This window comes from Callorhinus ursinus, unplaced genomic scaffold, assembly GCF_003265705.2.
Source record: "Callorhinus ursinus isolate GAN/ISIS: 27379988/994484 unplaced genomic scaffold, GSC_fseal_2.0 scaffold42, whole genome shotgun sequence".
Lineage (NCBI taxonomy): Eukaryota > Metazoa > Chordata > Mammalia > Carnivora > Otariidae > Callorhinus > Callorhinus ursinus.
The window spans coordinates 446,104-460,983 of NW_027397104.1; the positions used below are offsets into that span (position 1 = coordinate 446,104).

General features: G+C 45.6%; 1 protein-coding gene across 5 annotated transcripts in view; it reads left to right on the forward strand.

Annotated features, from left to right (window-relative positions):
• Positions 1–14,880, forward strand: part of PAX5 (paired box 5) — a 190,933-nt gene that overhangs the window by 15,627 nt on the left and 160,426 nt on the right. For all 5 annotated transcript variants that reach the window (XM_073881336.1, XM_073881333.1, XM_073881334.1 and 2 more), the window contains exons 3-4: positions 4,067–4,264; positions 11,939–12,003. In XM_073881336.1, the coding sequence (XP_073737437.1) occupies positions 4,067–4,264; positions 11,939–12,003 (263 nt within the window). The remainder of the gene's footprint in view (positions 1–4,066; positions 4,265–11,938; positions 12,004–14,880) is intronic.

The window sequence follows — 14,880 nt, forward strand, 5'->3', positions numbered from 1 at the left end:
TTTGTTGGTGGTTTTAGGCAGGAGGATGTGAGTGAGAATAAAAGAAGAAAAATGGAGGAGAGGGAGATGAAGAGAAAAGAGAATGACTGATTTTAAAACAGAGAATAGACTAGAATAGAGCAGTGAAGACAAGACAGAAGGAGAGAGAGAGAGGAAAGAAATATTTTGGACTATCTCAGTGTCAAACTTTGAGAGCCAAGTGGATCTTAGCTTTCTTCTTGGGAAGCCTCTTCATTGCACTGAGGGAGAGAGAAAGAAACAAGAAGGCCTTTCCTTTGTTTTTGCTGAGACGTTGTTGAGCCGACATCTTGCTTGCTATTTGAAATCTTCTCAGGGCAAGATGCCGAGCCCTTCTCAGAAGGGACGTCCAGATGCCGAGTCCTCATGTTCTGGTGCCCGGGAGCCCTCCAGATCTCCCCTGGAGACTGAAGGGGACAAGGACCCTCCCAGGCCCAGCCGCCCGCCTCCCGAGGCTCAGAATAGATTTGTCACTAGGTAGAGTGGCACTCGGAAGTTATGAGCCGCTCCGGTGCCTGGCCGTTTAAGTTGTCAACAATAAATTGGAATTTCATAGCTCATTATTTTCATAACTAAGAACCACAGTGGACAAAATGTCACTCTAATTAGAACTGCCTTTTAAGAAACAAGTTCAGGCCTAAAACAGTGTGACTGGGAATTTCTGAACCGGGGCTGTTCCATCCACTGACTTGTTTTTTTTGGTCACCGAAGAATTTGATAGGCGCACTTGGAGTGACAGATTATAGAGAGTGTGTTGTGTGTGGTGGTCGTGGTTTTCAGAGGCTGCATGACAAGGCAGGCAGAGTCCCTGGGGCAGGCAGAGACCCCCATCATGTTGGGAAGGTGGCGTTTTGCCAGGAGTGTGGGCATTCAGTCCACAGAGCTCGAGGCTCAGGAGCCTGGTGGCATGTGAGGCCCATTTAAATCCACCCAGAAAGCCTTGTCTTCTTTCATTGGAGCCTGGCTGGGGGGTTCAGACCGTTTGGAACTGGGTGGTATGTTACACAGTAATAAACACTCAGAGGATTTTAATCCGCAGCACGTGCTCTTTATGTTTTGCAGAGCTTTTTCTTACCCATTCTGCATTTCTGCCTGCGTCCTGTGAGGCAGCCTGGGCAGACGTCCTCCCCTTATTATACAAATGGAGCAACAGAGGCCCAGAGAGGCTGAGAGATTTGGCCAAGGTCACACAGCTTGTTAGTGTCAGAGGCACGGACTAACACGCCCAATTCTTTACTCCCAAACTAGCGTGCCGAGTGTTGGTGGCGGCTGGCTGTCTGCTGTGTGTAAGCCAAGAGGCTGAGTGGTTGTTGTGCTGAGAGGAAAGAGCAATTCTTCAGTCCCGATTCCTCACTTTGCACAGTTGCCAACTGGGGTTTCCCCCTGGGGTGTCAGGGTTGCCTTCTAAGGGCCTGGCTGATGGGTCAGTCAAAAGGCAGACAGAGGTCTCATGTCAAGGCTGTGACCTGCTGTGGTTGGCCCTGCTCGGAGAGCCCTGGGTGCTGCCACCCCCAGCCAGGCCAGCGGGACAGGGGCTGGGGGGAGGGGCAGCTCCCTCCCGCGGCTCTCTCAGCGGCTGCGGGAATATTGCCGGCTCATGCCACTAGCATGTTTTGAGTTCTCAGCCCAGGTTTGTCTCTGTGTCTGTAACTTCTGCCCCAAGACAGTGCCTATAACTGGCACTCTGTAACTAGTGAGTGAGTGCGAAGATGCATGCGAACTGCCTGGTAAACGGGAAAGCTTTCTACAGTTGCAAGGGATCATCAACATCATCGTTGTTTTCATTTTCACAAAGCAGAAGTTTGCTCTAGTGGGAAGAAGACTGGGTTGAGATTCAGATCTGAAGGCTGGCACTGGCTCAGACTTCCAGAAGGAAGTTGGGCAAGTCACTTATTCTTCTAATCATCAGTTTCCCTGTCCATAAATAAAACCCACTGGCCTCTTAGGATTGATGTGAGGATCCAGATAATTTGAGGAAGAGCTCTGTATAAACTTTAGAGCACTGTGCCTAAATAAGGAGTTACTGTGTTGTCGATAGTAAGAAATAACTTTTTATTGTAAAATTGGAAGGATAATTGGAAGCTGCAGAGATTGCTGTGTGCCTTAATTTGGGTGCCTTTCTAACCTTCTGGCAAAATAACATTTTCTTGGATAGTTCTTAAAGCCTGTTTGTGATTAATTACAATTTTTCGGTCATTACAGAAAGAGGGAGGATAGGTTGAGTTTTGCCTTATGGTTCATATTTGTACATGACTCACTTTTCTCAGTGAAAAACAGAATTTCCACTTCTGCATCACTGCTCCCAAATTATTTCATCTGTTCCTAGAATATCCACTAACTTGGCCCTAACTAGATTTACCCAGACCGAGAATTTCAACATCTCTTTAAATGTAACTAGTCATTGTTCTTGGGTAACACTTCCCATCCATCCCATGGGAGAATCGCCTCTTTCCCTTACCTGTTATAAACTCTTGGTAGGTTGAAAAATTACCAGGGATGGGGGCGCCTGGCTGGCTCAGTTGGTGGAGTGTGCGACTCTTGATCTCAGGGTCTTGAGTCCTGGCCCCACGTTGGGTGCAGAGTTTACTTAAAAAAAAATTAACAGTCATTTCTAAAATGTCTTCTTGGCTAAAACAATTCTCAACAGCAAGATAATCTCCTTTGCAAGAGAAATCAAGAATTCCTCTGTAAATGTTGAGAGACATCCAGTAAAGGCTCAGATTCAGAAAAGGAATCAAAGTAATATCTTTTCCCCTGGAATGATCTTTCACGGTACTCTTCTCCCTGGTCTCGGTTTTACTGTAAAACCCTGACATCCTATTTGTGTTAACGAGGAAGAGCTGATAGCATGGAAATGTCCTTAGAAACAGCGATTTACCTCAGGGGAGGTCCCTGGAAGAGCTGCAGTGACTTGTGGTTGGCTTTTTTTGATTGCTTGGGTTTGGACTTATATATATTTCCAGTTAATTCTGGAATCCAACACTCCTTTTAATTTTATACTAAGGTTATCATTTTAATCTTATGGCAAAAAAAGTTGCATTTTAGGGGACAGTTTCACAGAATGCAGATGGAATCTGCTAGGGGATGGGAGTGCTGGTAAATTAAAGGCACAAGCCAACTTTCTGGGGGAAATTTTAGCTTGGAAGGCCGGGCCTCCCTCCTGGTTTGGCCAGTGGGTCTTGTGTGATCCTGGACAAGCCATTTAACCTCTATGGATCTCTGTTTTATACCTACCAATAGGGACCTATTCATTCATTTTTCTTTCATTTGTTCAAAATATTTATGTGTTTTAGAACTGTTGGGGGGTGGGGGCGCCTGGGTGGCTCAGTCGTTCAGCGTCTGCCTTCGGCTCAGGTCATGATTCCAGGTCCTGGGATCGAGCCCCGCATCGGGCTCCCTGCTCGGCGGGAAGCCTGCTTCTCCCTCTCCCACTCCCACTGCTTGTGTTCCCTCTCTTGCTGTGTCTCCCTCTGTCAAATAAATAAATAAAATCTTAAAAAAAAAAAAAAAGAACTGTTGTGGGGATCAAATGGGAAAGCTGACTTGAAAGTTTTCTGTAAACTGTAAAATGGTAGATAAATGTGATAGAATGAATTAACTAATTAATGCATAGCATCCGGACCAGCACTGTCCGATAGAAATAGAATGTGAGCTGCGTTTGAAATTTAAAATTTCCTGGTAGCATATTTAAAAAGGGGAAAATAAACAGGTAAAATGAATTTTATGTATCTTATTTAGCCCAGTATATGAAAAATGTGATCACTTCAGCATATAACCAATATAAAAATTATTAATGAGACATTTTATGTTTTTTTTTTTCTACTAAGGTTTGACAGTCTGGTGTGTATTTTATACTTATAGCACACCTCAATTCAAATGAGCCATATTTCAAATGTTCAAAAGCCCTGTATGGCTAGTGGCTGCTAAACTGGACGGCACAGATCCAGATGGTTTCTGGATAGAGTTAGCTATTTTGTTGCAAACATCCATTTTGCTGGTCCATTTTGCTGGTTCCTCATGGCTAAGCTCCTTTCTCCTTGGGTCCTAGGTATTATGAGACGGGGAGCATCAAGCCTGGAGTAATTGGAGGATCCAAACCAAAGGTCGCCACGCCCAAAGTGGTGGAAAAAATCGCTGAGTATAAACGCCAAAATCCCACCATGTTTGCCTGGGAGATCAGGGACCGGCTGCTGGCGGAACGGGTGTGTGACAATGACACGGTGCCCAGCGTCAGTTCCATCAACAGGTGAGGGGCTGGTGCCTGTGGGAGGGCTAGGGATCTGGGTGGAGTGGGGTATCCTAGAGGCTCTGCGGGTGCTTTTCCTAAGGATCTGGTCTCTCCATTCATTAAGGCTGCTTAAGGGTTATCAGACAGGAGGGGGGCTAATGGGGCCTCAATAGATCTCTCTATCGCCTTTCTCGTCTTTCCAAAGTGGGCAGGAGTTCTAGGCCCAGGGAGGGAAGGCCATGTCAGTGCCCAGGCTGCTTGAGATTCTTCTGAGCCCAGAGTGATTTTTATCACTCGCTTTCCCACCCGCCTGTGTGTGTGGAGCATTTAGCAGGGGATTGTCCTGATCGGGCCCCACAAATGTCACTTCCTTGTAAGCCCATGCTCAAAGTCTTAGCACTGGCCTATATCAGAGCTTCCCAGGAAGAAAATCCCTGCCTTCAGTTTGGGCAGAGGTTGAGCCACTGAGTGTGGAAAACAGCCTGGACTTGAAGTTGGAGGATTTAGTTCTTGTCCCAGCTCTGCCACAACCTTCAAGTGTGACCTTGACAAAGCTCTTCCTGTCTCTGAGAGCCCCAGACTTTGGAGGTTCTGATGTGGGTCTGTGATCTCTAAGAGTGACATCCAGGACACTAAGATGCTGTGGAGTTAGGGGGCTGCCCTCTACCCAGTTGCCCTCAATCTCACTCATGGAGAGAAAGAACCAGAGAAATACCGTGAATACCAGGCATGGGATCTTCCTGGGAGCTGCAGAGGCACCTTCTACTCTGCAGTCTGATCCAGGAAGTATCTGACGGAGCTCTCAGAGCTTTAAAAACTCATGAAAGAAAGTTTTCTATTGTAGATGGTGCAGTCTCAACTCCATCTAAACCCACAGAGGTCAAGGATGAAGTTGTAAGATAAACAGAAATGATGGTTGTCTAAACTCCACAAAAAGAAGAGAAGCCGGCGGGCCAATAACTTGACCAGTTCCCATTTCTCCAAGGTCACAGGCGACCCTTGTCAGTGCAGAGCCTATTTGGGCATAGGAGACCCCTTGCCTCCGGCAGAAAGAGGTGGTTAGACTAGAATGTCTCAGAGATCCCTTCTGGGCCTGCTGGTTGTTCCTTCTGTGATGACTCAAATGCACAGAGTCACTGTGTCAGTGTCTGTGTTGATGTTTTGAATCCTGCTATTTCATTACCGTCAGCCTGTTTTCTTTCTCTCAGCAAATCTTTACCTTGGCCCTGACATCATGCAAGGTGCTGAGAAGAGAGAGGGAAATTGGGCACACTGTCTCTTAGTCTCTGTTCTAGAGGGCCTCCTTGTCTAGGACGGGATTCTGGTGCGGGTTAGAAGGCCCGTCAGCCCAAATTAGCTGAGGAGGTAGCAACTGTTGTGGTGGGTTTGGGGGGCGGAGAATACTCCTGTTCTTTTTCTGGATTATGAGGGGCTCCAATGTGCTTTGTGAGTCCCCTGCTTCTGGCTCATTGCAGGATTTCCATCACGCAAAGCAATGTGACTTTTTCCCCATGTCTCTAACGTGGAGTGAGGCATACAGTGCCTATCAGCGATGAAGCAGCAGAAGTCTGCTCTGCAAAGAAACTTCTGCCAAACCCATGGTCAGGCTTTGGGGGCCCACGGATTTCCCAATGTAGGGTGTACATGTAATTGGTGGTTTGAAAGATAACTTTAGGTTGCCCGTGGGGGTCCCAAACTCTAATGCCTGTTGTGGCCAGGCAGTGAAGCAGGCCAGGTGTGAGGTGATAGGGAAAGGTCGGGTCTTTGGCAAACAGAGAGCACAGCAGTATTGAAGGGGCAGATGCTTCTCAGCACCAGCTGAATGCTGCCAGGAATGCAGGCCCAGGATTTGCCAGAATCTTTCCACTCTTAAATGGAATCTGGAAACTAGGATTAGTGTGTGCATGGATCTATGTGTATGTGTATATAAAACCTCCATATTTTTAAATGGGGGCGACTCATTTCAGTGGAAAAAAAAAAAGCCTTACAGGGCAAGCATAACTCATTTGCAGGGCTCCAGCCCTTCTGTAATACAAGGATGAAAATTATTTTATGATGAATTTATTTTAATGGACTTTAGAAAAATATAACTGGAACACCAAGCCAGTCAGTGTGAACTTTATGGACTATCCCTCCCCTTTACAGTAAAGAACTAGTGTTGCCTCATAAAAGAAGGTCTATTTAAGTCAAAAAGTAAGTTACTTGAAAGGAACAGATGAAATAAATAGAGCACATAGCTTGGCAGAGGGGGTGAAGGCTGTAAGGGGTACTTGAATGAGTGTCTAGGGAAACCGTGGACCAGCCGATGCCTTGTGCTTGGAGCTTTTCTGTGCAGCTCTGGCTGCTGGTTGCTCGTGGCTGGGACCGTGGCCGGCCTCAGGGCCTCCCGGGTGTCCCCAGCGGGGGCTGTACCTCTGAGGTGTTTCACACCTGTGGTCTCCTACAGCCCTTGAGGCTTAACTCTGTTCTGTGGCAGGTAAAGAAACAGGCCCAGAAGGGGAGTGCAGAGGAATGATGATTTTGAGGTGGAGCTGGGAGTCGAGCCTAGGTTCCCTGATGGTAAGAGGAGGGCCTGTCTCTTTGCACTGTCCTGGAGGACTCTGCCAGTGACAGAACTGAGGATCTGACAGAAGGGAGGCAGGGGGGAGTAAAACAGTCATTCCTACTCCGTCTCTGTGCACTTTGCAGCCTTTGTGCTTTGCAGCCTGTCTGCAGCTCCCTCGGGGACCTGTAGCCCTCTCCTGCGCACCCCTCTGGGGGCTCTTCTCTGGGAGCACACTCTGGCTCCTTACTCCATTCCTCACCCAGAGCTCTTTGTGGTCTTTAGCCAACCAATGCAGCAATGCAGATAGATGAGGTGTGGGACACTGTCTGTTGCTGCCTGCCCGCCCCCCACTGCCCGAGAAAGCCTGAGCCATCCCAGCACGCAGGTTCTGTTTTCCATACGAAGGCAAAGCTGCTGCACTCTGTTCAAATGGATGCAGTTTGAAAGAACCGTCTTGCAAATGTCCATAGATTCCTCTCCCAGGCCCTGCCTCCCTTGGGGGCAACTTCTCACGATTCCTTTATTTCAAACAGCTAAGGAGGGAGTGGTGGTTGGATTGGTAGCTATTCCGGGGGCCACAGTGTCATCTCCAGTGTCCACCCCCACAAGTATAAGCCTTCCTGCTGTCTTCTGGGAGACCAGTCCGGGAACCCCTGACCCACATGGAGTTAAGTGCCATCGCACCTGTTGTGCTGAGTGTGTGGGAGATTTCCTGGGACACAAGCCAAGTGTCTTGTTATTCTGTGGCTTCCTAAGGACAAGGAAGCGCTGGGATGCTGCCAAAGCTGCACCAAGGATTTTTAGAATCCAGCCTGAGTGCCCGTTGGAGGAGACGGTCCGAGAGCTGACAGAAACAGGTGGAATGGAGCCTGCCTTCTGTTCGAGACCTGTGGCTCTAAATCAGGGGCCAAGTAGTGGGCACCGTGGGTGGCATTCTCAGTTAGAAGGACAGTTCTCTTTAGCACCGATTGGTTGTTATCATGTGAGAACGTGGGGTCAGCATGGCTAGGTGTTCAGATTTTTCAAGGGAAGCTACAAATCCATGTATTTATGTAAAAGCTCCCACCTTGCAAATATTGGCAACTAATTCAAATGAAAATAAGTAACCGTGCAAGCCAAATAAAGCTTGTTCAGGGATGGACGTGGCCTGGGGGACGATAGTTATAAACTCTACTCTTCCTCTGAACTTGGGCAGCAAGACTTCTGAGATTGTTTACTCATTCCCTCTTTCTTCTCCAAGTCAGTTGCTGGCCTGGGTGTCCCCTGTGGGTCCTCTCCCAGTATGGCCCAGTTGAACCCTTGGTTGTGGAGTCTTTCTTTCTTTCTTTCTTTTTAAAAGATTTTATTTATCTATTTGACAGAGAGAGAGATCACAAGTAGGCAGACAAGCAGGCAGAGGGAGAGGGAGAAGCAGGCTCCCTGCCGAGCATGGAGCCCGATGCGGGGCTCGATCTCAGGACCCTGGGATCATGACCTGAGCCGAAGGCAGATGCCCAACCAACTGAGCCATCCAGGCGCTCCTAGTTGTGGATTCTTAGCACAGCTGGTGGCCCAAGATTCTTAGTGCCCAGTGGCAGTTTGATCAGTTCCGTAGATGTGGGGATCTCTTCAGCCTTGTCTTCCTATTTCTTTTTTAAAGGCACCACGATTTTCTCTTTCAGTGTAATTGTGTGTGGGGGGGGGAATGTGTCTGAGAAAACCTAGCCTTTCAAAGAAGTGAGGGTGATGTTGAAATCGGATCTTATAAATGCCTGTAATACCTGAAGTCCCTGGGACGTTAGTCCTTCAGCTTCTAAAAGGATTTGGAATCCAATATTTCCTGTAGGAAGTATTTAGCAGGGGAATCACTTCCTTTGAATGTGGTCCAAAGGAAAGTGCTTAGGCATGGGACCTGGAAGTCTGGGCTGACCTGCTGTGTGACCCTGGGCAAGTCACTGGAGCACTCTAGGCTTTGGTTTCCCCATTTGGAGGAACTGGTTGATTGCTGAACTTTCTTCCCTGTTGGACGGTCTAGGATGTTCACATGGCACCCAGGGTCATGCTCATGCTCAGTAACGTAGAGGTTAGACCTTTTAGTGTTAAGTGCCAGTTAGCCAGGCTGTCTCTGGTTTAGAAAAGGTCTGGAGTGTGACTCTTATTGTGATTGCTTGTTAATTTTAAATTTTTAAAGAACTGCTATGATTCAGTTAGTCTTGTTCTTCCCACTACCATTTCTTCTCAGTGGAAGATAATGCTCTTTGTTCTTTTTTTTGGCAGCTGCTGCAAGCAGATGGGCAAAATCTCTATCCCTGGGGACAGCTTTGGCGTGTTCCCTATATTTTGGTCTCGCCTATAAAGGACAACTGCACTACAGCCTGAAAATAGGGTGTGGGGATGGCTGCTTTCCCCTCCCCAACTCCCAGGGGGGATCCCATGTGTTTTTAAGGCATTCGTGGAAAATACTAACCTTTTAAGGTTGAAGCTGGTCTTTAGTCATTATGAAGATACTACTGAAAATAACAGCTAACATTTATAGAGAATTTACTATGCAGTAGCCACTATTCTAAATTATTGATTAGTTTAATTCTCATAATAACCCTAGGAGGTAGGAGTGATTCTTAGCCCCACTTTGCAGATGAAGAAACCGAGGCACAGAGAGGTTAAGTAATTTACTCAAGGCCATGCATTTGGCAAGTTGGAAAACTGGGATTCAACCTCTGATTCTGGAGCCTGTGTATTTATTTATTTATATAATTTTAAAAAAAAAGATTTTATTTATCCTTTGGGGGTGAGGGGCAGAGGCAGAGGGAGAAGCAGGCTCCCCGCGGAGCAGGGAGCCTGATGCGGGGCTCGATCCCAGGGCCCTGGGATCATGACCTGAACCCAAGGCAGACGCTTAAATGACTGAGCCACCCAGGCGCCCTGTGGAGCCTGTGTATTTAATCAATATGCTGCAGCTGCCTCTTGATTATTTATAACAGTTGATAATGTCTTACCAAATGATTTATAAGTATTTTAGAAGAAAAATAAGGAAAATAGAATTGTCTTTGTTTGCTTAAATTTAATGGCCAGACAATACTTTGAAAAGTTAGGACTTTATGCTGAAAGTAATGGGAAATAGTTCTGATATATTTTACCATATTTTTGTATATACATAAACCATAACATAGATAAACTATATTTACATCTGGTATATCCATATATTCGCATCAAGCCATATCTCTGTAGACAAACACACATATATCCACAGAGAAGGTGACATACACAAAAATACAAAAATTAGGTCAGATTCTAGCTTAATTCCAGGTGGTTCCAAAAGACTATCTCATTCCTAGGTCCTTGTGAATATGCTCCATGTTTGCTGAGTTAAAATAAGCACTTCGAATATTGGAGAAAACAAACACCGAATGCATTTGATGCAACACTTACACTGACTCATAGAAAAGGGCAAAGGACCCTGGAGGCTCAAGGGGCCTGGACTCCAGAGGACCCCGTGGTTGGGCTGTGGTATGAAGGGAAATGTCCGTTCCAGGCTCTCAGCCGAGCATGCTGAGCAGCCTGGGTGCCCACCACTGAGCTGTGAGATCGTGGAGAGCAGAGGCCGTAACCCAGTGAGGGCATCCTCACCGCTCTCCATTTGTACAGGCTGGAGGCCCAGTGCAGCTTGCAACTTGGACTTCCTGAAATAATGGTCTGGAATGTGCAAAAGCCTCTCGTATGGCATTGAGTGAAGAGAGAGGGATACAAACTGCTTACATGGTTTAATCTTGATTTTGCTAACAGAAAATGGATATTTCCTAATATGCATAGGAATGTTAGCATAAAGGAAATACACTGAAATGTGACTTTTAGATGTCTTCTTTGTATTTATTATCCTAAAAGTCTGCAATGAGTGGAACACTGGGTGTTATGCACAAACAATGAATCATGGAACACTACATCAAAAACTAATGATGTAATGTGTGGTGATTAACATAACAATAAAAATTATTTTAAAAAAGTCTGCAATGAGCACAAAGCGCTTTTATAATTAAGAAGAATTCTAATAAATGTTCTTTTAAAAGGTAATAGTTGGAAGGTGGAGTAGAGCTTTTCCAAAGAAGCTGAACATTGTATTACCACCCACACTTCTCCCGAATGCCAGGGAAGGAACTTTCTTGTAGACTTCATTGGGGCTTCTGGCCTGGCCAAGTTGGTTACTCTATGACACGCAGGGCTTGCAGTCTCATGGAGACCCATATGAGTGTGTTGTTCCAGAAAGAAATTTACAGACTAAGCTTCCCAGAGCCCAGTGTTCTGCAGAGGAACATCGGAGCCAGCAGGTGCAGAGGGAAGGCAGTACCGCTATTACCCCTTTTATACAGTGGGATTTTCTGGAAGATTTTTCCCCCCAAAAGAGGATTTAATTACTTAAAGCAAGTAGTGTGGTCTCTTCCAAATCCCTCGTTGTATTGAGGCCCACAACAGAATGGACTTGCCCAGGGTCACAATCAAGTTCATCATATTAGAACTAGAGCAAGGTCTCTGGAAAGACAAGCCAGGACACCCCTGGCTCCTGGCTCTGTTGGAGCTTAACCATGAGATTTTGTACAAGGCAGCTTTGGAGGGTTCCTCGTAGCAAAGCCAAGCCAGCACTTTAAACCCTTTTTAGGTTGAGAGCAACACACATCCATTTCTTTGATAATTTTGAACAGGTGGGGATGTGACTCCTCATGTGGCTCTCTCTAAGGCAGAGAAACCAGAGCACGTGGGCCCCCAGGGAAGAGAGGTCACCTGGTTCAGTCATTCTGCTGAGATGGGGCAGAGGTCCAGGGAAGGGAAGAAACTCCCTAACGTCACTCAGGGAGTTCTTTATGGAGCTGGAGCTGCTCCAGAGAAAAAGACGCCCATTCATAATACTAACATATCATCCTTTGTCTATGGAAGAGGCACTTGAATCCCAGACAGGGGTGCAAGTTACCGTTATCCAAAGACACCCAGGGAGGTAGGGGCTGAGTTGGGACTAGTCCATAGCTTTTCTAATCCCCTAACTCCTAGTCTAGGGTATAACCTCCCTCCTCCTCTGCCCCAGCTTGATAAGGCTTTTCTGGTTGTCCGTGCATAGCTAGTTGAGATATCTTCTCGATGATGGTAAATAGCCATTTATTTTCTTTCCCAACTGTCCACAGGATCATCCGGACCAAAGTACAGCAGCCACCCAACCAGCCGGTCCCAGCTTCCAGTCACAGCATAGGTAAGAACTTTTAAAAAAAATTTAAAGATCTAATGGGTTCCAAATAGTCTAAAGAACTTTTAATCATTCTTATGGACAGATAATTCTGCATAAAACACTTCGGCACACGTACTAATGCGCCTTCTTTGTCATTCTCCAAGGGCTGAACCTGGTAAATGAATTTTATAAATACTGCTAAAAGGTTTTGAATTTTACTGATTATTATGATAAATAGCTTTCACCATGAGACAGAAAATTGAAATCTAAGCCAAAAAAAAAAAAATCCACTAATGGGGGTCTATAGAATGTCAGATAATTAAAGTAATAAATCAAGAAAGGGATACTTATTCATAACATTTTCTGCATCATTAGTCAGTAAGTAGTTTTGAATGTGTTTTTTTCTTCTATTAACCAGCCCTTCCACAATTCTTTGTGCACTTGCAGTCTTGAGTGAAGATGTGGCAAAACTTCCCAAACTTTCTCTCTCTCTTTCTCTCTCCCCCTCTCTCGCTTCGATCTCATGTATTCCATTAATTGTTGAGAGCTGCAGTGGGGTTTTTGACACTCACGGGGGTTAGTCTGAGCAAGAGCCACTTGTAAGCATGGGGGTCCTATTTCCTACTATTGAAGAATTCGGAAGTTTCCGTGCCTTTCCCTTCCCCACAAAGACTGTGAGATGTCAGTGACATGTGTCTATTTAAGGCATGTTATTTCTCCACTTGGGATAAAGGAAACACCTCTGGGGGGAAGGTTATTCTATAAGAAAGTGGTGGCCATTCAGTAAGCCTCTGACAGTCCCTGTCACTGTCACTTAATAATGCCTCAGACTGTCTAATGTTTCCACATCTTTGTCACTCCCTCTTTAACTGCAAACTTGAACTCCCCGTGGTGATGGAGGATGGGCAGACGCCAGGCTTATACTTCCAGGTTTGCCATTAACTCATCCGGTGAACTGTGTAAGTCCCTTTGCTTCTCTGAGCCTTAGTTTCCCCATTTGTGGACTGAGGTGCACAAACTAGGTGCTCCCTGAGGTTTCTGTTCCTCCATGTTTGCCTCTTTGGATAAAGGTAAGAGAGAATTCCTCCTTACCATAAAATAATTCTTTTTTTCCTAAAGATCTTATTTATTTATTTGAGAGAGAGAGAGAGAGAGAGCATGAGCAGGGGGAGGAGCAGAGGGAGAAGCAGACTCCCCGCTGAGCAAGGAGCAACGTGGGGCTTGATCCCAGAACCCTGGGATCATGACCTGAGCTGAAGGCAGATGCTTAACCCACTGAGCCACCCAGGCGCCCCTAAAATAATTATATAAGACTGATGAATCACAGCCCTGTACCCCTGAAACAAATAATACATTATATGTTAATTAATTGAATTTAAATTAAAATAAATAAATAATTCTTTAGTAGTCCATTCAAAAAGTGTTTGCTAAGCCCCTGCTTTGCAGGAGACTAGTGTTTTAAAGGAGGCAGGACCTAATCCCCATTCTCCAGGGCTTCTCAGTCTAATGGGGGAATGCAACTAAGAGAAGTTTGCAAAACACCTAGCTCAGGCTTAAGAAGAAGGTACAGGGTACTGTGTGACCCAAAGGAAGGAAACTACCAGCTCTGCTGAGCTGGGCCAAAGAGGATTGAGGAGGGTTCCTGGGGAAATGTTGATGGCTGAGATTTCACTTGTAGCTTTAACTATTTCAGATCACGGAACAGTGAATATCCACGGAACAGTGAATATCAGACTAAGAGTAACTTATGCTATTCTTTCAGTTGGGTTAGAGGAACAATTCTACTTGTAGGTCAGCAGAATGCTTTGTTTTGTTTCAGAAATTTTTATAAAAAACCTATCTTACATATGTACAGCCTCTTATAGTTTACAGATTTATCAAGGGCAGAGGAAACGGAAGTTGAGAGATTAAATAACTAGCCCAAGGACACCCTGCTCATAAGTGGTGGAGCCAGAATTGGAATTTGGGTCTTTTGCGTCTAGTGCTATAACAAAATATCATTGGCTCTGTCAGCGACATGGTGAGACTTGGTCATACGTGGTTGTTGTTTTTTTAAAGTACCAAATGACTTGTGATCTTCTTCCTCTCTTCTTTGCACCTTAATACAGAAAAGGTTGTGAGATTTGCATAAATCTATTTTGAGGAGCTTCTTCTGGTGAAGGAAAAGAGAAGTTAACGATTTCTACTTCTGTGTCTCCTAAGGAAGATCTAAAAATCTAACTCAAATATGAGAAGAAAGGCACTGTTCCCTCTAGGTCTGTAGAAGTAAGAGCTGGATATGCTCCAAGGAAAGCACCAAACAACTTCTAACGCAATCACCACCATTTCTTGTAATTTTCTACACTTTAGAGCCAAAGGCGGCTCCACCTGCCTCCAGCTAGTTATAGCCCAAGGAAATGTGTCTGAGATTGGTTTGTAGGCTTTAATGAACCAAGAAAGAATTCCCACAGCCCAGAAATGGAAATTCAGCTGGATAGCTCCCGATCACCCTGACGACTGACTGACTGGTCTTTCCCTTGGACTCGGGTTAGGAGTTAATGTGAAACTTGCACAAAACCTCCCCTCCCCCGTGCTTATCCTTGGGAATGTAGAGACCTGACCTCAGTCACAATAAGTCACTACCCCTGGCCCCCACATTTCCGGACAGGGGAAATCTAGACTTCAAGTCTAGACCCGAGGCGAAGTCCTAGTGCTACTGCTAACTGGCTAGATGACATTGAGCAAATCCCTTCACCTTGTGAAGCCTTATTTATCAAATGAGGTAAATAATAGCACTTTAGGTTGTTGCAACCATCAAATAGAAAAGCACTGCACTAATGTGAAGCATAGGATTGTTTTTCATGATTCCTTAATGAGGAACAGATTACTCTAGGGGTTCAGACTTCAGCTTCTGAGTTCTGT